Source organism: Aethalodelphis obliquidens, unplaced genomic scaffold (assembly GCF_003676395.1).
Source record: "Aethalodelphis obliquidens isolate GAN/ISIS:26980383/991018 unplaced genomic scaffold, ASM367639v1 scaffold48, whole genome shotgun sequence".
NCBI classification, from domain to species: domain Eukaryota; kingdom Metazoa; phylum Chordata; class Mammalia; order Artiodactyla; family Delphinidae; genus Aethalodelphis; species Aethalodelphis obliquidens.
This window is the reverse complement of record NW_020837992.1, coordinates 15,671,182-15,693,730: the sequence shown is the minus strand read 5'-3', so window position 1 is coordinate 15,693,730 and position 22,549 is coordinate 15,671,182. Positions and strand designations below refer to the sequence as shown.

Sequence of the window (22,549 nt, the reverse complement as noted above, 5' to 3'; positions counted from 1 at the left end):
TACTTGTTAGGAAACAAACCTGCCTCCTACCCTGGAGGAAGATATTGTCTTCATCTTGCAAGTTTATTTGCTCTTCAAGCATCCTTGAAAAAATGTTTAAATAAAACTTGAAAAAGCTTGAGATATCTGTGGGGAATTTTCTCAGCAGATAGAAAAGTGATGAAATGTAGAGCCACATATTTGGGCGCGCGTGTTACTGGAAGATGTCAGCCGGTGGGAGTGTTATTGTAAGACAGCAGCCAGCTCATTGTCAGGAAGTCCGTTCTCCCTGAGTAAGTTCTATAAATTTAACATAATATTTGGTAAAATAGATGAAAAGGGTAATTAGGAAAAATTCTTGCTGAAGAATTTGAAGAAGTTAAAAGTATTAGCCGTTCCTACTATATATTAATAAAGATTTTTAATTATTTTTAGTTTGCAGTAACTAAATTTGCATGATACTAGTTTCAAGATGGGGAGGGATGGTATATGCATACATGTGCCTATGTGTGTATGCAAATAACGTAGAACAGGTCTCAGGATAGGAAAGGCCGTTTTACTGAGGTGTCACAGCAGAAACTAGATTTGACTGCGGAAACAAAAACAAAATAACGTTAAGCAGCGTTTAACAAAGTTAAAAGGAAAAGGACAAATTATTTTGCAACGTGTATGACACAGTGAATAGCACTGAAATATTAAATTCTTAGAAATTAGTGGGAATGATGAATTATCCAGATAGAGTAATGGGCAAATAAAATGTAAATGAAAATAACCGGTCACCGTAACAACAAAACAAAACTAATACTGGTAAAGATGTAAGACGTATGCTGTAATTCCGAGGATTGGTGAGGCTGTGGGGAAGTAGGTTCTCATATAGAGTGCAAGCTTGGAAGTCAGCCTTTCTGTAGAGCGCTATGGTGCTTTTTTAAATCTTGATGCCTTTTAACCCAGGAAGTTCCCTTTCGTGAATTTTTCTCAAAAGAAATAAGCCAAAGTACAAAGAGTTTATGGCAGTGCTGTTTTATGATTTAAGATTGGCTACAATCTGAATGTCTGCTAACATGGAGACTGTGACCTCTTAACAGTTCCTATTTTTCTTTTCTGGTAGTATTGTATTATACTTGACATACTGTGTATTTATTTGTTGTTTATTTAGCTCTGTAAGAATACAGAATTAGAATGTAGCTGTTTGAATATAGCTCTGTAACTACAGAACATCTGGTTGGTTCATTATTTTATCCTCAGTACCCATAATAATGTCTACCACGTAGACGTCTCTTTAACAGATGCTTCTTGGAAGTTGAACATATTTATAAAGGTATTAAGTGGAGGTACTTCCCTGGTGGTCCAGTTGTTCAGAATATGCCTTCCAATGCAGGGGATGCGAGTTCGATCCCTTGTCGGGGGGAACTAAGATCCCCCGTGCTGCGGGGCAGCTAAGCCCATGCATTCCACAACTACTGAGCGTGCGCGCTCTAGAGGCCGAGCACCACAACTAGAGAGAAGCCCATGTGCCGCAACTGAGACCTGACACAGCCAAATAAATAAATAAATAAATACATATTTTATTTAAAAAAAGATATTAAGTGGAAAAGGTAAATTAACGATACAGCATAAACTTTTTGTGGAAAAACTGTATTCATCTACATAATTATGTAATCTCCAGATGGAAAATTATGAATATTTTTACTGCCTGAAATGAGAGCTTATAATACTGAAAAAACAAAGATGTTAATATTATGAGGAAAGGAGGGGTGACACGTGGACCTCCTCTAAGAATAAAAGAATTTAATAGTTTCTGGAGGCGAAATTACTGACACTGCCTTGACTTTTCAAACTCTTGCAGGTAGCACCCCCTCCGCCCCCAATTACTGATGTACCTGACAGCACAGCAGATACTGGTGGAGGTTTACCAACAACCATGGGAGGACCTCTTCCTCCACATCTGGCTCTCAAGACAGGTAAGGGACTTGAATGTGTGCACATGACTGAGAGTAAGATACACGATCTTGCATGGTCATCTTTCTTTCTCACTTGGATAGATAGAAATAACTATAGTAAACTCATAATTTTCAGAGAACCTAAGAACTGTATAATACCACCAGATTATTTAATCTCTTTTATAAATTGGTACAGCTCAATTCCTTGCTGTCTTTAGCTTTTACTAGTTTTTGATCCCTGGATAGATTTTGCACAGGCTAGAACATTTGGTTAAAGGGGTCTTATTTACTGCCCTTTCTTGTTTCTAACTTATTTCTACCAAATATATTGTAGGCTTGTTTGTTTGCCTTATGGATCCCAGTCATTGCTGAATTCTATATATACCAAAACTTTATTAGTGTGTCCGCTGTAGGGTAGATTAAGTGGAATATTTGTCAGATTGCCTAAGTCTCAGATCCAGTGTTTATGAAACAAGAATAGCAGTAGTACTTACTTATAACATTATTATGAAGAGTAAACTTTTAAAAAGCATATAATAAACTTGATAGAGTTTCAGTCAATATTAACTACTATTTTTAGTTATTCTGCTTTCTCGTCAAGATTCATCACTTTTCAGCACCTTTTAAGCTTCTCCTTATTTCCGTCTATAGCACTGGTAGTTAGCTTTCTTTCAGGATCATACTTAGCAAAGAAACCATTTTATCATTTAATCAGCTATTATTGGGTTGGCCAAAAAAGTGCCTTTGGTTTTTAAGTAAAAATAAAAGGCACATTTTTCATTTTCACCAAGAACTTTATTGAACAACGAACGTATCCACCCTTTTGTTCCACTACCTTCTACCATTTTTTAGGCAACTTCATAATTCCATCTTCCCAAAACTTTTTAGCTTTTTGAGCAAAAAACTGTTCTAGGTGCCTTTTACAGTCTTCCAGGGAATTGAAATTTTTTCCATCAAGAGAATTTTATAAAGAGCTAAATAAATGGAAATCTGAAGGTGCAACGTCTGGTGAATACGGTGGATGAATTGGAACTTCCCAGCCAAGCTGTAGCAGTTTTTGCCTGGTCATCAAAGAAACATGTGGTCTGGCATTATCCTGGTGGAAGGTTATGCGTTTTCTGTTGACTAATTCCAGACGCTTTTCGTCGAGTGCTGCTTTCAGTTGGTCTAATGGGGAGCAGTACTTGTTGGAATTAATGGTTTGGTTTTCTGGAAGGAGCTCATAATAGAGGACTTCCTTCCAGTCCCACCATATACACAACATCACCTTCTTTGGATGAAGACAGGCCTTTGTTGTGGTTGGTAGTAGTTCATTTCGCTTGCCCCATGATCTCTTCCGTTCCACATTATTGTACAGTACCCACTTTTCATCACCTGTCCCAATTCGTTTTAAAAACAGAACGTTTGGGGGCTTCCCTGGTGGTGCAGTGGTTGGGAGTCCGCCTGCCGATGCAGGGGACGCAGGTTCGTGCCCCGGTCCGGGAAGATCCCACATGCCGCGGAGCGGCTGGGCTCGTGAGCCATGGCCGCTGAGCCTGCGCGTCCGGAGCCTGTGCTCCATAACGGGAGAGGCCACACAGTGAGAGAGGCCCGCGTGCCGCAAAAAAAAAAACAGAACGTTTGGGACTTCCTGGTGGTACAGTGGTTAAGAACCCGCCTGCCAGTGCCGGGGACATGGGTTTGAGCCCTGGTCCAGGAAGATCCAACATGCCATGGAGCAACTAAGCCCATGCACCACTACTGAGCCTGCACTCTAGAGCCCGCGAGCCACAACTGCTGAAGCCCGTGTGCCTAGAGCCCACACAGTGCAACTAAGAGTAGCCCCCGCTCACCACAACTAGAGAAAGCAGCAACGAAGACCCAGTGCAGCCAAAAATAAATAAATAAAATAAATTTTAAAGTAATAATTAAAAAATAAATAAAAATGGAGCATTTTCATTATGTTTAAGTAGAGAATCACATGCAGGAAGTACGGTCAAGAAGCTTTTTCTGCTTAATTTACGTGGAACCCAAACATCAAAGTGATTAACATAACCAAGCTGGTGCAAATGATTTTCAGCAGTTGATTTGGATATTTTGAGCATGTCAGCTATTTCCCATGTGGTATAACATTGAATGTTCTCAATTAATGTCTCGATTTGATCTCTATCAACTTCAACTGGTCTACCTGACCGTGGAGAAATCTCCAGCACGAAATTTCACAAACCGCTTCTGACACGTTTGATCAGTCACCGCACCTTTTCCATACACTGCACAAATCTTTTACATTTCGGTAGCGTTTTCACCTTTCTTGAAATAATAAAGCATAATATGCCGAAAATGTTGCTTTTTTTCCTTCCATCTTCAATATTAAAATGGCTACACAGGGCTTCCCTGGTGGCGCAGTGGTTGAGAGTCCGCCTACCGATGCAGGGGACACGGGTTCGTGCCCCGGTCCAGGAAGATCCCACATGCTGCGGAGCGGCTGGGCCTGTGAGCCATGGCCACTGAGCCTGCGCTCCGCAACGGGAGAGGCCACAGCAGTGAGAGGCCTGCGTATCGCAAAAAAAAAAGGCTACACAAAAATTCACCAATTTTGATAAGTCTTTTATTAAATGCTCGCTGATATGACAGCTGTCACATACAGTCTAACAAAATTGTTTTAAATGAAGTTAAAGACAACTTTAAGTGCTCCTAGAGCCATCTTACAGGAAAAATCTGAATGAACCTTTTGGCCAACCCAATACATATGCAACAACTTAAAGCTACATTGATAACGTATGCTGGGTTATCAGTCACTTATGATCATTACTTGTAGCACCCCCCTGTATACCATCTTTGGAATTAGCAATTTAGACCTGTATTCAGTCATGTAACACTTTTCATGTAAGTCATAGAGGTTTCAGGCCCATTTCCAAATAACTGAAACGTTGGATTTCTAATAATGGAGTGCTAAAATCTAAATTAGGAGTATTTTTAAAAAATATTTAGGATCTTCATACAGTTTGATTTATCAAGGGAACAATCATTTTCTTCCCGTAATAGAAAATAATTCTGGAATTGGGGCCTCTGGCTATGGTGCTCCTGGGCCCACCTGGGATCGAGGAGCCAATTTGAAGGATTATTACTCAAGAAAAGAAGAGCAAGAAGTACAAGCGGTAAGGCTGTAACCCTGTGTTACACCTCCTAGAATGTGATTTAGGACTTGGTTCATGGCAAGGTTTAAGATATTTGCAACTTAATAAGTTGGTGATTGTTTTAAGTAGTTGTTTGAGACTGATTGTTCACCCAAAACACCATAAACCTAAGCTGCCTGTTAAATCTGGTCATTAGAATTGCCTGTGAAATAAAACAGTTTTTCATGGTGTTAATAAAAGATCTCTTCATCTGCTTCGTAGGAAATGTAGGTGCCTCAGTAAACGTCCTTTCATGAGCACTCATGGTAAAGGCGTTTTCATAAGACAGAACACTTACTTTTCCACTTGATATATGTAAAGTGTTAAAACCAGCGTAAAAAATTTTGTCAAAGGTTTCTTTGGAACAGTTTAAATACAGTACATTAACTAATAGCTTGTTTATACAATAGGGCCATCACATGGAGTAAAAACTAAATTCTGGCTCAATTTTGACTAGGATTAGAAACTATTAAACAACTTTTGCATTATAAAGCATGGTACAAAAAAGTTATTTTTGTGCGTTAAGTGTACATAACTAAACTAAACTTAGTGGAGCCAAATTTAATTATCATTGATTCAACAGACCCTTGAATCCGAAGAAGTGGATTTAAATGCTGGGCTACATGGAAACTGGACCTTGGAAAATGCTAAGGCTCGTCTGAACCAATATTTCCAAAAAGAAAAGATCCAAGGAGAATATAAGTACACCCAAGTGGGTCCTGATCACAACAGGTTTGCTTGTTTCACTCTTTGCCTTCTGTAGTAAGGGTTTTGTATAGTCATTCTATTTTTGTACGTGCTATCTCGTTCAGTTTGTGGATTAGCAGCAAATTGAGAAAAGATATGTTATTTTGCCCAAGAAAAATTGTTATTGATTTGTAATGTGCAGTTTACCATGGTTTTCACTTAGGAGTGTGATTTTAGCTGTGTAAGAAGTTATGCAAAAATCTGCTGTTTGTGTTGCTAGACTTTTAGGTTCTCGTATGAATCTGAGAGGCAAAACTCGTAGCCACAAGTAGTGGTTTGTCCATAATTGACTTAAAAATCAGCCAGAGGTAGTGAGTTTATTGTTCACTGTGGTATTAGAGGCAGTTATAATGTTTATTTCTTCAACGCATCAAGTTAGACACTTAAGTTTAGAGTGTTCAGAGGTAGATGGCATTGCATCTAGATCCAAAGTTCCCATCAGCTTGGAAAGTTGCCAGCTCTTCAGTCCTATTATTGAAGTTTTAAGGGCTTATTGTAAAGCTGAAGGAGAGCCTCAATCTTTGTATGTGAGTTAAATTAGCACACTTTTATTCTGTTAAATTTATAAAACTGAACATAAAGGGAGGAGGTTGTTCTAACAGTGACAGTATGTTTCTCAGCCTGCTTGCTGTTCTTCCTGAGAGCATTCCAGGGTGTAGTAATTATTACTCCCAGGAAGGCTCATATGGATTAGACTCTTCTGGGGGCACTATATTTTATTGGAAGGGAGGGAATGTTACAATGGAAATCTGGATGATTTAATTTGCTGTCCTTATATGAAATAAATTATTCAAAATACATCAAAAGTTTTTCCCTTGAAAATCAAAGGGTTCTTTGGTTGCATCTAGCAGCCCTAAAATAATTATAACTAACAAAAAACTTTGACACTGGTCAAAATGATGTTCAGAGCATGGTTCCCCCTGCTTCGCACTGTTTTGTTCAATCCTGAATTCTCAAATACTTAAATTTAACGTCAGACTTTTTTAAACCCTCAAAGATCATAAAGGAAAGATTCATTTGTTGATGATTTTTTTAAAAAATATTTTGTTTTTCTGCACTGATTGGGCTTAGTAGCAATTGGTGACTTTAAGAACAGTTAGATAATTTAAGTATGCCTCAAGCTTATTATAAACTTTTTTTTTTAAGTGTCTTATTGGCTTCTGATACAAAGTTGAAGAATTCAGGCTATGATGAGGAAGGCAGAGAAGTTGGGGGAGCTAGGACAGCATTGCTCTTTATATGTCCTTTATTTAAAGGCATAACAGACAGCAACACCAGAGGTCTGTGTTCATACACACATGTGCTGCTGCTTAGGCTGAACTAAGCAATCACATGGGAAACTATTGTAAACTGATTTCTGGTGTTGCTGTTCCCCCTAGGTGGAGGAGAATGAGATTGAGTGCTGACTTTAAGCCTGGCTGAGAAACATACTGGCATCGGTGTCATTAATGAAAGGGTGGATGTTGTTCCCTTGAAAGCCAGTGGCCTTTGACCCCTGAAGCCGCTGTGCCTGAAGGTCAGTTCACATGAGGTATAGGAAGGAATCTAACATTTATTTTTTTTCTAAAGTCTTACCTAACCTTTTATTCACAGCACAAACTCAAGGTTAGAATGTACATGAGTAGTGGAAGGGATCAGAAAGCATAGATTTCAAAGGGCATTTTTGCCCTTGTTAAAACCTAAATTTATTCCCTAGAATCTGCTAGCAATTTTAGCTATAATTTTCAAAAATATTTTGTTCTCCAGGACCTGATTTAAATAAAGTGTGATATAAGTAAGCTAAATTTTTTGTTATCAAGGGCTGCTTCCAACTGCAGGCAGATATCAGACCCCCGCCTCAGGAACCACTGACATGTGCACAGTGGTTGTACACCCATGTGTATGTGTGCATACCTGCATATATTTAGCTTATCTTAGCAGATTGAAATCATTAGTGGGTGGCCCATGCAAAGGAATCTTAAAACAATCACAACTATAATTTAAGGGGTTTTAGGCCTATTTTGTTTCTCGGCCTCAAGCTGAGTGGAAAATTCCTTTTCACTGAATGTATTCTAGCTATTCAGACTGCAACCTGTGAAATAAGAGTTAAAAGTAAGTAAATATAGAACCAAAAACCCTAACATTTTCTTTTCGTGAACAGTTGGTTCATCAACTTTGATTACAGCTGTCTCGTGCCATGTTGTGCATTATTTAAAGTTTATGTACTTCATTTGTTCTAGGATTGAACAGATATAAGTGTTTACAGTGGTTTTTTGCTTTGATTTGCCTAAGCAGTTGGAAAGCCTGCCTGATTGGGGAGTCCTGGATTTAATAATTTCTAAGAGTGAAATTTCTAACCTTGTTTATATATATTCTTACAGGAGCTTTATTGCAGAAATGACCATTTATATCAAGCAGCTGGGCAGAAGTAAGTGCTTCCCTGATACTCTGAGCCTTGTATAGTGGAGTAGTATTCGCTTTAAAGTCTTGAGCCACATATATGTAAGCTTTATTAATTTGATGGAGTCCATGATATAAGGTAGCATTTAGGGTATTTTAGAATATTAGAAGGCCCACTTCCCCATTTTTGCATGTGAAAAGAAAGATTGTGTTAGTTTACATTTCAAAGGGTAAGAGGTGGTAGGCTACTGAAGAATCTGCCACTGTCAAAGAATTTTAAAATGTTTTTTTATCTTTCTACATAAAAGATATAATTCCTTTGGGTAAGGCTAGCTAGGTGACATTTAGAAAGGAGTTAATCAGATGACAGGATTGGAGACCTAAAAGTGAATGTGAGCATTTAAGAGTCACAGAGTCAAGAAGAAAAGGTGAGGTTACCCTGAGGAAGCACTTAAGGAATAGGTTGGGGTTATTCATAAAGGAAGTAGAAAGGCAAAGATATATTGCCTTTATTCTTAGTAAGTTTAAAGCAAGCAGTGTGTCATGCTTGAAAGTACGGAATAGCCCCGTGTACCTGGTTTTGTTACTAGCGAGTATTGTGACTTTGAATAAATCACACCTACATTGCTGGGACTCAATTTACTTCACTAAAAATTAGGAGAAATGGCTGAAGATTCTTTCCAGCTTGAGAATTCTGCAACTAACTCTGATGACTTAAATTTAGTATATCAAAGACTTCTAATAGAATCAAGCCTTTGAATGAATCACGAGGAGATGATGTTGAATTTTTTTATCCTAGACCTTAAAGATAAATTACTCTGTGTGAATGGGAGTTTATTTTAAACTTATTGGAACACAGCTACAGTCATTTGTTTATGTCAGGGAAGAGCAAACTTTGTAAAAGTCCAGATAAATATTTTAAGCTTAGTGGGTCACATATATCACACATTATTTCTGTCTTGTATTTATGACTCTTTAAAATTTTTACAACATTTTTAGTTCCTGGGCCCATAGGTTTGTCAAACCCTGGTTTAAGTATTGTCAGTGAATGCTTTCACACTTGAGAGACAGAGCTGAGTAATTGTGACAGAGACGATGTGGCCTGCAAAGCCTAAAATATTTATTTTCTGACCCTTTATAGAAGAAGATTGGTGTCTCCTGGTCTAGGCACTTTGGGCCCATTTTCTTTCCTTTGATTTGCTTTTTGATCCTTTACTTTTCAGAAGTTAAACTCTTTTCTTCCCCTGTTTTAATGCCAAATGATGTTAATAATAACAACTTTGTTGAAATAGGTTATTTGCTTTGATAATGACTTGTATGTGTCTTAGTGTGTGCCTGTAATCAAGATGGTTGGCTATTTAGTTGATAAGCTGTTAAAGTATGGCTTTTGGTTAACAGTTAGAATGAAAAGGAACTTAGAACTCATAACGTACTCTGTATTTTAGGGCAGCGTTTGTACCTTACCTCCTAGTTGCTTATGTTGAGATGTTTTCTTTACTTAGACGATTTATCCTTCTGTCGTTGATAATCCTGACCTTAAATTATAGGGATTTTTGCACGCGAACATGGATCAAATAAAAAATTGGCAGCACAGTCCTGTGCGCTGTCACTTGTCAGACAACTCTACCACCTTGGAGTGATTGAAGCTTACTCTGGACTTACAAAGAAGAAAGAAGGAGAGACAGTGAGTCTTTAGACTTAGTAGCCCAAAGAGATATTGTAAGATTCAATTTAGCTTCTGTTTAATATTTGGCTAAAGAAGTTTGATAGTTCTGGGACTCTCGCCTCAAGAAATGGAAATGGCCCTACTAATCATCATTAAGTAATTCGTTCACAAGGGAACTGACTTGTTGGCTTTAGGACTATTGTAGACCTAATGTTGACTGCATACTCTTAACCCTACTGTAGTAGATTTGAGTAGTGTTTGTGTGTATGTTACATGATTTTCATGGCCATCCCTCTTCTGCAGGTGGAGCCTTACAAAGTTAACCTTTCTCAAGATTTGGAGCATCAGCTGCAGAACATCATTCAAGAGCTAAATCTTGAGATCGTGCCCCTAGTAAGCATACAGCTATTTAGTTTACCTTTGTATTGTACTTCTCTAGTCAGACAAACAACTAGTATTGTTTTTTGGTTTTGTTTTGTTTTCTGTTATTTTTAATAGCCTGATGATCCTTCTGTGCCTGTTGTACTCAACCTTGGCAAATTGGCTCATTTTGAGCCATCTCAGCGGCAGAACCAAGTGGGCGTGGTTCCTTGGTCACCTCCACAGTCCAACTGGAATCCTTGGACTAGTAGCAACATTGATGAGGGGCCCCTGGCTTACGTGAGTGCCACATTATTTTTGAGATCAGACTCTCGTGTTTTACTTTTGAATATATTTCATTAGGATATCTAGATAAAAAATGATTCATTTTGAAGCTGAATTATGCTTTTGTGTGATTGTTGCCTTCTCATTTTACAGGCTACTCCAGAACAAATAAGCATGGACCTCAAGAGTGAATTAATGTATCAGCTGGAACAGGATCATGATTTGCAAGCAGTAAGTCTGTGAAGTATTTAGACATAAGGTGCTCGCAGTCTCAGAACTTTCTAGGTATGGGCAGAAGGACAGCGAATAATATGTTTTTGCCCTTTCTAGTAAGGTAGATCAAAGATACTAACCTAACTGCTAATCCTAGTTACCTCTGAGGGTAGTTGTGAGTTAAGGGCCTGTGATTCTTAAAGTGGAAGATGTGGGATAATAACTTTTTTCTGTGGTAGTTTTTTGGTATTTTCTGAATGAAACAACTTAAAATGTTAGAAGAAAGGGAATGTATATGTAATATCTAGGGAGAAAAGGAGGAAAATAAGGGTGTGGATAAGGCCAAAAGATAGATTCTTCAGAAATTTAATGGAAAGAGACCGTTCAACTAGAGGTATAAATATATACATTCTTTTATGAAAAAGTATATTTTGAATATGCAGCCAGTGGAAAGGAATAACTTTTTATAGAGATGGCAAATTTTTTTAGAATTAAGATAGTTGTTTCTAATATGTATATTGGTAGAAATTTGAGGTGTAACTTTTCTAATACAGATCTTACAGGAGAGAGAGTTACTGCCTGTGAAGAAATTTGAAAGTGAAATCCTGGAAGAAATTAGTCAAAATCCAGTTGTTATTATCCGAGGCGCTACTGGATGTGGTAAAACCACACAAGTTCCCCAGTTTATTCTAGATGACTTTATCCAGAATGACCGAGCAGCAGAGTGTAATATTGTAGTAACTCAGGTAAGTAGCAAGCCAGCTTACGAGGTGTGTGCCTGGTGTGGATAGGGTTTGAGAGGTGGAAGCACCTAGAAGCCTGACCATTCCTAATTCTTTGATCAACTCCCCTTTGTAGTGACATAAAATTCTGAAAGTGGTAGAGTGTTAGGCCCTTTTAAATTAAAAAAAGAAAAAGGCGTGAAAGGAATTTAAGTCTGTGTTAATCTCCAGTATAACTCACGGATAAGCTAAACTGAACCATGTGAAGGATTCTTTTTGTCTGGGCTAGAGGGAGTCTTTGGGCCTAGAATTGAACAAAACAGAGTACTTTCTCCTTAAGTTTACATCCAAACCTTGGTTCTCTTTATCTTATCACCTTAATGTTCAATAAAAACCAGTCAGAGCAAGAGTAGACAAGATAGAAAAAGATAGAAAAACAGATAAATGGTTGGCTTTAGCTGAATGCTTACTATACACCAGCTTCTGTTTTGTTTGTTTGTTTTAACATCTTTATTGGAGTATAATTGCTTTACAATGGTGTGTTAGTTTCTGCTTTATAACAAAGTGAATCAGTTATACATATACATATGTTCTCATATCTCTTCCCTCTTGCATCTCCCTCCCTCCCACCCTCCCTATCCCACCCCTCTAGGTGGTCACAAACCACCGAGCTGCTCTCCCTGTGCTCTACGGCTACTTCCCACTAGCTATCTATTTTACGTTTGGTAGTGTATATATGTCCATGCCACTCTCTCACTTTGTCCCAGCTTACCCTTCCCCCTCCCCACATCCTCAAGTCCATGCTCTAGTAGGTCTGTGTCTTTATTCCCGTCTTACCCCTAGGATCTTCATGACCTTTTTTTTTTTTCTTAGATTCCATATATATGTGTTAGCATACGGTATTTGTTTTTCTCTTTCTGACTTATTTCAGTCTGTATGACAGACTCTAGGTCCATCCACCTCACTACAAATAACAATTTCGTGTCTTTTTATGGCTGAGTAATATTCCATTGTATATATGTGCCACATCTTCTTTATCCGTTCATCTGTTGATGGACACTTAGGTTGCTTCCATGTCCTGGCTATTGTAAATAGAGCTGCAGTGAACATTGTGGTACATGACTCTTTTTGAATTATGGTTTTCTCAGGGTATATGCCCAGTAGTGGGATTGCTGGGTCGTATGGTAGTTCTATCCAGCTTCTGTTTTAAACAGTTGATATTTTTTTTAACTCATTTAAAGTTTATGACGCTAAGATGTAAGTACTATATTATTTAATATTTCTCTTTTAGTAACTTAAGGCACAAAGAGATTTAAAATTGTCCAAGGTTAACACAGGAAGTTGTTGAAACTAGGATTCATAACCAAACAGTTGGCCTTCAGTATTCCCCCTTTTGACTGCTACATCCTGTTGTTACCTTGCTAGCAGTAAGCAGTGCCTGCAAGTTTGTTGCAGTGCTTAGGCAAGAGCAGTCTTCTTAGGTTAAAGCGGTTCCTGTCAGCTCTAACCCTGTACTTCTGGCACTTGAAAGGAGAGCATTGCAAGTAGCCAGATACTACCTCTCAGGCTGGCTCAGACGTTGACTTAGGGATTCTTAACCTGGGAAGCTTAATTGATACTCAGGGTAGAGTCGTGAATCTTGAAATAGCAAAAGATGTTTGTACACGTGCATTTATGTGGACATGTATAAACCATATTTTTTTAACATGTCTGAAATGAAGTATGTCTTAAAATTGGCCTCTGTATTTTATAGGAGAGTTGGGTTTGGCGGGGCCTTTAAAAGATGACTGAAGGAATGCATTTAAAATGGATGATATTATAAGCTTGAAAAAAATATGATAGGTCTCCATTTTTCTGGGATAGGACCCTTAGCTTTCTTCTTCTCAAAATGTTCTTTGATTGCCCTTCTCACTCCCAAAACTGGTTATGATTTCTTTGCCTCACAGCAGAAGTTCCAACCTCAAGTACATCAATAAAATATACTTGCTCTTAATGCTTATCTGATTTTTCAGGAGGTGTATTGTTCAGGAGGGCGCCATTTTACAGAAGAACTTTGAGCTCTGCTCTGCCCTCCTTCCTTACTACCACTCTCCATTTTTAAAGTCAGAACAATTCAGCCATATACACAGAAATGCTGAATTCACCAAATGAGCTGAACACCTATGGTCTCACTCAGAAGTTGTTTGCATGTCATGAGTATGAAAAAAACTAACTCCCGCCCAAGTGAGAAGTGATTTTTTTTTCGCCTGCTGTCTGACTTATCAAATCCAAATGGTTCCAGACAAAAATGGCTTCTGTTTGTTCCAGACAAAAATAGTTTTTGTACTGTGGTCTTCAACTTTGTATAATTTGCTTACTAACTTGTGTCCCTTCCCAAATAATTTGGACATTTCTGGTGGTTTCATCTGTAAAATGAACAGATTTCTATACATAGGCTGTAACAAATGTACTTCTTTTGCGTATAAAACAACGTTCACTTATCCACTAGTTCTTTATTTATATTGCTTCATAAAGTGATAGATTTATGAAATTGAAAGATACTTCACAGAATTATTCCATCTTTCTACTCAGGGTGGGATGTTTATAATAGATGGTCACCTTACTTCTGCTTGAAAATTTCCAGTTGTGTGGAGATGTAGCCCGTGTCTTCTGATTTTGGACAAATGACTGACCTGTCACATGAAATCGACATTCTGTGGCTTCCATCTTTTTGTCCTAGTGCTTGTCCCCAAATCAGTCTCTGATTTCTCATACCTATAGTAAGTCTTCAAAAGTTTGTATAGTGTCCTAGTATATCTCCTTTGTTTTATAAACAACTGTAGTTTAGCCATGAAGATAGAGTCTAAGGTTGTTAAGCACATTCGAAGCATCAGCATCCTACCTGAGAAGGTAGGCCTGAACATACTGATTGGTCATTGTAGAATACAGTTCTTAATAATTGTGGTATTATATAGTACTTCTGTTAAGGCAGTCTGAGACAGCATTAATAATTTTTGTAGTAATATCACTGTTGTATCATCTTTTGATTTATTTATTCATTCATTCATGGCTGCGTTGGGTCTTCGTTGCTGCCTGTGTGGGTTTTCTCTAGTTGCGGCAAGCGGGGGCTACTCTTCATTGCAGTGTGCGGGCTTCTTATTGTGGTGTCTTTTCTTGTTGCGAAGCGTGGGCTCTAGGTGCGCGGGCTTCAGTAGTTGTGGCACACGGAGTCAGTCGTTGTGGCTTGCGGGCTCTAGAGTACAGGCTCGGTAGTTGTGGCACACAGGCTTAGTTGCTCCACAGCATGTGGGATCTTCCTGCACTAGAGCTCGAACCCGTGTCCCCTGCATTGGCAGGCAGATTCTTAACCACTGCACCACCAGGGAAGCCCTCATTTTTCCTTTTTCCTCCACTTGCAGTCATATATAGGAAACCACATGAAGTCATTACCTAAGTTTTTTATGTGCTTGGTTAAATGTGTTATTTCAAGTCATAGAGCACAAGTTGAGAGATATTATGAACCAGAATAAAATAGAATGAGTAGCTCAAACCTTAACTCGTAGCCTTACCACCAGCTTTAGTGTAAATTCTATACCAAACTCACTGTATCCTTTTTGTGCCTTCAGGCTATTCATACTCAAGCCACTTAAAACTTAGGGTGTGAGTGTGCAATAATTGAAAATAGGAAATAGTTATTTTCTGACCTTAAAGATGTTGAGAGAGGTGAATTAAAATTGCTAGGATGTTGGGCTTCCCTGGTGGCGCAGTGGTTGAGAGTCCGCCTGCCGATGCAGGGGACATGGGTTCGTGCCCCGGTCTGGGAGAATCCCACGTGCCGTGGAGCGGCTGGGCCCGTGAGCCATGTCCGCTGAGCTTGCGCGTCCGGAGCCTGTGCTCCGCAACGGGAGAGGCTATAACAGTGAGAGGCCCGCGCACCGCAAAAGAAAAAAAAAAATTGCTAGGATGCAAATCAAGTATGTTAAATTAACATCTGTGAATATTTTGGCAGTCCTGCACGTACCCCAAGGTACCATCATTTCAGGATACAGCTGTCTGTCATGTAAAATAAACTCAGAACTTAGAAAATAGAGAAAGTGGAGTCTGGTATATTTTGTGATATCTGATGCCTTAGAAATCTTGTATTTTATTGCAGCCTAGTTTTATTACCATGTATTTAAATACCCAGATGAGAAATAGGGGTGCAAAGTTCTGAAAGCAGTACTCTTTCAGTTACAGATTGCTAAGAAGAGAAATTACAGTTCTGGATAAATGTCAAGAGGGGTATAAAGGATGCAGATTTTGAATACTGCAAAAGAACACTTTGAGACAGGCCTTTAGCTGCTTGTGGTATGGAAAGTTTTACCGGTAATATTAGCTGTTTTAATTAATTAAAGTGAACATAGAATTGTGAAGAAGAGGTAATCACTTAGAACTAACTACTGCTATGGCTGGTCTCCAGGCAAGAGTAATAAGATTGTTCAGAGCAAATGAGAGCAGATAAATACGCAGTGAAAATGTAAAGAAAAGCTCATATGCTGGAGGATAATTTGAAGTATTCTGTTGGAATGACTTAACATTATCCCTTGCTTTCATCACCACTACTTTTTACTAGTCTCACTTAAATGGGTTATTCTGTTACTTAATCCAAATACAACATAGAATTATAACAAGACGCAGAATAATTGGGAAAAGACTTAGTTGGAAGTAAAGAAAATTTGTATTACATCTGAAATCATGTATATGAATTTAGGCAAAATACCTTTACCTGTGAACTTGTGTTTTTATCTATTAGAATGGAAAAAAAAATCTCATTGTTATTCTGAAGCACAAATAAAATAGTACATGCAGTCATGGTTTTTACTGTTGTTACACAGATGTTAATTATGATTGTTCTGGGGGGTCTCTGTAGTCTTGAATCTTTATATTTATTTATAGAATATAGAATATTTCTATATACTATAGAATATTTAAGAGAGGATAAGTTAAACCATATGTGGAAAGGTAGTTCTGCGGGTGTAGAAAGAAGGTGAACCTTGCTTTGTATTTATTCATTGTAGGACAGTATGTAAAACAGTTATTGAATATCCAAGGGAAAAGAGAGAGAATATTCAGGGGATAAATAGAGCAACCTATTTATAGGTTATCAGGTAGCATGCAGTCTGAGAAGTGTTTAAACATTAATAGTCTTTTACATTAAGCATTGTTCTCCCACACAAAATGCCTATCCTGCGGATATTTATAATGAGCTAAGAATTACACTGAGAATAAGATTTTATTTTTAGTTTCTTTTTTCTGACTCTAAAAGTATTATATACCCATTGGGGAAAAAATTAGAAAATAAAGTAAATTTTAAAAGAAACCAAAGCCCATGCAGAATCCCACCATCCAGAAGTAATCATTTTTACTTTTGGCCTTTATGCTTTCAGACTTCATGTACATATACTGTATGTACACCATCCTAACTTGTCCCCTTTATGTAACAGCACACCTGCTATTAAAGCAACAGAATAATTTTCTAATGACTTCATAATTTTCCATTTTATGGCATATACGTTTATTTTATTCTTAAATGATGGAGATACTTTAAGATTGTTTCTAATATTTTGATATTTATGTATGCTGGGATGAATATACTTGTACATACATTTTATACTCTCATTGGATTATTTCATTGGAATAAATTCCTAGACCTGGAATTGTTGGGTCAAAGGGTATGCATATTTAAGTTTTATGCATTTTGCCATACTCCCCTCAGGAAGAATCATACTGATTTCCAGTTGGATCAGTTATGAATAAAAGAAGCACTTCTCTTTTTAATATGTATTTTAAATGTTTATTTTGAAGTTAGGGCTGTTGAAATTGGAAGGCGGTAAGTTAGAGAAGCATACAAAACATGGGAAGGAGATTGTAGGGTCATTTGTTTCTTTGCTGTTTGAATAGTCATCTTGATATTGATGTTTTCTACTTTTACTCAAGGAAATTTGGCCAGTAGGGCTTCTGAAGATGGTTGTTTTAGCACTTCTTATGTTAATTTGTAACAGCCTCTGTCGTGGATGTCTTGGGAGGTGAGGACTGTACCCATATTCACTTTAAAAGGCTGGAAACTACAAAGGTGATTGACCTGAAAGTAGCCTCAAGCTGGTAAAAGCAATCCTTGAGTATCCAGTAGCATAGAAATACACCTCAGAAGAATCCAATATCCTAACTGAGTTGAAGTTTTTCTAGAAGCCAGCTATTTAGTAGAAATGTTGAAAACTATAGGAAAGACAAAAGGAGAGAAAAGCGATAATAGTGTTGAGCATTTACCTATTCTTTGTAGAATGCAAAGAACTTCTTGAAAATGCCCAGAAACTTTGTATTTTATACCTTCAGTGGAATATCATCTTCACATTCCCTGACGTAAGTATATAGCAGAATGCTTCTCTTTATGGACAAATGCATAACTCAGTCCTTCATGTAACACTTTTATTCAGAGTTAGTGAGGTGCAGAGAACTGGTTGGCAATGGTCATTAAAAGCTAGCATTGTTCAGCGAAACAAGGCACATAAACCAGAAAGAATATAAGCTCAGGAAAATGTACAGTATGTTGGAGATGGCATCTTTTAATCCCTTACCTTGCTGGACAGGGTAAATATGAACTAGGTGATTGTACACTTCACCTGTATGTGTTACTAGCCACATACCATAAGGGACTCTTGTGTTAGGGGGTATAGAAATTAATATATCGTGTTTTATATTAATTCAAAGGATGTTGAGGGCTTCCCTGGTGGCGCAGTGGTTGAGAGTCCACCTGCCGATGCAGGGGACACGGGTTCGTGCCCCGGTCCAGGAAGATCCCACATGCCACGGAGCGGCTGGGCCCGCGAGCCATGGCCGCTGAGCCTGCGCGTCCGGAGCCTGTGTTCCACAGCGGGAGAGGCCACAACAGTGAGAGGCCCGCGTACTGCAAAAAAAAAAAAAGGATGTTGATAGCTCTAGTGAAGCTACTGGTTTTTTGGTTTGGGGGTTTTTTTGGTTTGGTTGGTTTTTGTTTTTTAAGATTGTATTAGCCTCTGATTTCCTAAATGGTCATGTCATATAACCTGGGGTATAATCACATAGGTACTTAACTAAATATGGAACTCGGAAAAAACTTTCTCAGTCTAGGAACTAAAATACAGTCTATCATCAGGAACTTTTTGACAAAGTCAAATACAAGGCAACCTGGAAGCATTTAGTCTAAATCTGCATGTACCTCCATAGCTATACATTCAGGATATCATAATAGCCATGGTATCCACCAAGTAAATGCTGTTTTGTGTACTTAGAAGACAGGGGACACTTTGGAAGTTTTCATAAAAGTTAAGGTCCAACACTTAAAATTTTAACCCATAATTGTCCTTAGGGTTCAGCATATTTATTGCTAACAGCATGTATATTGCTGGAAAAGGTAATATACACTCAGTTTTCCCAGCTACATAAGCTCATCAAAACGAGGAGTGATTTCATTGAGGTGGTTTTTTTATCTCTAGCACCTTTTGTGGCACGTGGTATCAATACAGATAAGCTATGACTGCTTTATGAGTTAATAAGTGAATGAATCGTAGATATGGCAAAGGAGGTTGTTCACCTTCCTAATAACCCGTACATCTCAGTTAAATAGTTCTTTAAACACAGTGCAGTGTGCCTGCACTGTGGTAGGAAGTTATAAGAACAAGCTCTCCACGTGTGATCTGTCTGCTTCCCTACTGGAAAATCACTTGATACCATTTAAGAGTTAGGGCCAATGGTGAAGATATTTTATTTTCTATAAAACCTTGGAATCACTTTATATACAAAATGAAAAACAGCATTTTTAACTGTCTACAATAGAATTAAGTGGTATGTTTTTTTGTTTCTTTAATAAACTTTGGAGCTTCCTAAATGTTATCACTACTATTATTGTTTCTGTTGATTACTCAGCTGGCAGTGGGTCAGATTTACGACAGTGATTTAATAACCCTAATAAACAAGTGTAACTAATTTTGTATCTTTTAAATCACTTTTTTTTTTGTCTTATCTCAGCCCAGGAGAATCAGTGCAGTTTCTGTGGCAGAGCGAGTTGCATATGAGAGAGGAGAAGAGCCTGGAAAAAGTTGTGGCTATAGTGTTCGATTTGAGTCTATACTTCCCCGCCCTCATGCCAGTATAATGTTTTGTACTGTGGGTCAGTAATCTGTTTTATTTTGGCCTTTCACTTGGGGTTTACATTGTGTTTGTGAAGAAAACTTGATAATAGCACAGAATGACTGGAAATAATAAATCAAGAACCCAGTTTCAGAATTCTTGTTTAAATAGAACTTTTGGCAATTTTTTTCTTCATGGAGGGTGTTATGTACCTGCTGGCTGTTGTAGTGCAGAGCAAATGAAATCAGCTTAGGTTGCTGGAACTGTTAAATATGTTTTCATTAGACAAATGTGTTACAGACTACATGATCACTTCTTTAATAATTTAAATATACCACTGATTATTTATTTCCTAAAACGCTGGGGTTATAGTAGTTGAAGCATAGTTGATTGTCTAGAAATCGGTTTCTTTGCACTTTTCCTTACCTCCCTACTTTAAACATAGAAACTCATCTCCAGTGTTTACTCTGATTTTCTTTTCAAGGTGTACTCCTAAGAAAATTAGAAGCAGGCATTCGAGGAATCAGTCATGTAATTGTAGATGAAATACATGAAAGAGACATAAATGTAAGTAACTTGAGAGTGATGGTAAGGTACCAGCGCTAAAATTCTGAATAAAGAGAAATGAAGTAGAATGTCTTTATTTTATTTCCATTTTCCCATAGCTTACAACTTCTATCAAAATTATGAACTTCAGTCACTAAGATATTGGACACCTTTTTTAGCAAAGCCATTAAACCCTTTTTTTCCCTTTGTTAAAGCACAGAGTTCTAAAAGTAAAGACCTCTTCTTATTGTAAAGTAAGTATTATTGCAGTGATCATTAAGTTAGCATAATTCAGCAACTGAACTAATGATTTATCACTGAATAGCTGATGGAATTTTAATAATCAGTTTTTCTTTGAATTGAAAATTTATCTGTGATAAACTTCACATTGTTTTCTCCCCGCCGCCTGGCTTGTGGGATCTTAGTTCCCTGACCAGGGATCAAACCCGGGCCCATGGCAGTGAAAGCGCCGAGTCCAAACCACTGTACAGCCAGGGAATTTCCACAGTTTTAAATTTAATATAGTTAATGGTGTGTTTTCGGATGTTTGCAGCTTTAGTCTTTTCCAACATTAATGATAATCATGCCAGAAATAAGAAAAAACTAGAATTTTTTTCACACCCTATCCTCTTTTGGTCCTTGGCAAAACTTGTATGGAATTAACTTATTATACAATTGTATAATTCAGAGATTGATACCATAAATCAGTGACTTGTTTTTATGGCACTGTTTTACATATCCACACGAAGGTATTAGTGGGTGGACAGTATGTCATTCAGACTGTTTCCAAGCTACTGTTACTTAAAACATTCATTGGAGCTCATCCTCTTTAGAAAATAATTCCATAGCTGTTGTTGTTCATCATACTTAGTTTTAGCAAAATTTTGATCTTTATGGTTGAGCTAAAGCAAGTAAGAAAGTTTGCATGGTCTTTCAGATGACCTTTTTAAATCAAACCTGTTCCGTAGGATAAAATTTTTGCTGCTTTTGTCATTCAGAATCTTTTGAAATGTTTTCCCCCCCAATTAACTTAATCATAATAAATGTTTCAGTATTTTCTTTACTAGTATGGTAACATACCAATGTTCTTAGAGTTTAAATTATTCCAGGTCACACTAGAAACATCATGGATCATCATTACTAGTTTCCCCCAAAATAAGTGGCTTTGGTCAACTTTTCTTGAAAGATTGTCTATATTAATGTATTATTCACAGTAAAATGGAAAAACACCTTTGCAGAAACATATGTTCTTTTTCAGATGAACCTTATCTAAACGTCACTTTACGGGGAAAACCCAAGAGAACTTAAAAGACCAATTATTAGAAATAATAGGGGACTTCCCTGGCGGTCCAATGGTTGGGACTCTGCACTTCCACTGCAGGGGGCACGGGTTCAATCCCTGGTCGGGGAATAAGGATCCCACATGCCGCACGGCCAAAAAAAAGAGAAACACTTAGCAATATGGCTGGGAAAAAAACAAAAGTCTGTTGCATTGTGTACATTACAAACAGCTAGAAAACAACTAAAGATACCACTGCGCTAGTCAGAATGTCAAACACCTAAGACTAAGTACAACAAAAAGATATGCAGAACCTATACAGGAAAAATAAAACTTCATTACAAGACATTAGAAAAGACCAGATTGTGTTCACGGCCAATATAATATAGATGTCAGTTTGCCTGAAGTTGATCCACATCTGAATGCAATTCTAATCCATTCCCAGTAGGTTTTGTTAATAGGCTGATTATAAATACCTATAGGGAAGATTTATGGCCCAAAATAACAAGGACTCCTGTAGAAGAGCAGAATGAAGGGTCTTGCTTTACAGATCTCAGGACTTAATTTGAACCTATAATAATTAGTATAGTAGATGAGATGACAGTTTGACCAACAACAATACAGAGTGTAGAAACAGATTGTGTGTTGCATGCAGCTTCGGTATAATAGAGTGAGTGATAGATGGCATGTCAGATCAGTGGAAAGGGAATGGACTGTTCAGTAAATGGAGCTGGAAACAGTGGTCATCCATAAGGAAATACTTGAACTTGGATCCTTACCTTATAACCAGATACAGAAATCAGCTCCAGGTAAGGACTTAAATGCCAAAGCAGTTTTAAAACTCTTGAGTAGAATATATAAGTAGACATCTAGACAGCACTATCCAGTAGAAATATAATGTGGCCTACACATGCAGTTTTTAATTTTCTAGCATCATATTTTAAAAGGTGAAAAAAACAGGTAAAATTAACTCAGTATATTTTCATCATGTAGTCAATATAAAAAATATATTGACTTTTTTTTGCGGGTTTTTTTCATATTAAGTCTTCAAAATCTGTCTATTTTACACTTAGAACACATCTCAGTTTAGACCAGGCACATTTTATGTGCTCAGTAGCCACAACTATATTGGGCCACATAGTTCTATACTTTCT

The 22,549-nt window shown here is 37.7% G+C and overlaps 1 protein-coding gene across 2 annotated transcripts in view; it reads left to right on the top strand.

The window, feature by feature from the left end:
- Positions 1–22,549, top strand: part of DHX9 (DExH-box helicase 9) — a 54,427-nt gene that overhangs the window by 14,663 nt on the left and 17,215 nt on the right. The window contains exons 3-14 of one of the 2 annotated variants that reach the window (XM_027083072.1): positions 1,826–1,940; positions 4,944–5,056; positions 5,658–5,806; positions 7,201–7,337; positions 8,182–8,228; positions 9,748–9,884; positions 10,170–10,259; positions 10,365–10,526; positions 10,665–10,742; positions 11,279–11,470; positions 19,469–19,610; positions 20,055–20,137. In XM_027083072.1, coding sequence (XP_026938873.1) covers positions 8,198–8,228; positions 9,748–9,884; positions 10,170–10,259; positions 10,365–10,526; positions 10,665–10,742; positions 11,279–11,470; positions 19,469–19,610; positions 20,055–20,137 — 915 coding nt within the window. In that variant the 5' untranslated portion in view covers positions 1,826–1,940; positions 4,944–5,056; positions 5,658–5,806; positions 7,201–7,337; positions 8,182–8,197. The remainder of the gene's footprint in view (positions 1–1,825; positions 1,941–4,943; positions 5,057–5,657; positions 5,807–7,200; positions 7,338–8,181; positions 8,229–9,747; positions 9,885–10,169; positions 10,260–10,364; positions 10,527–10,664; positions 10,743–11,278; positions 11,471–19,468; positions 19,611–20,054; positions 20,138–22,549) is intronic. The other variant, XM_027083071.1, reaches the window with a different exon arrangement.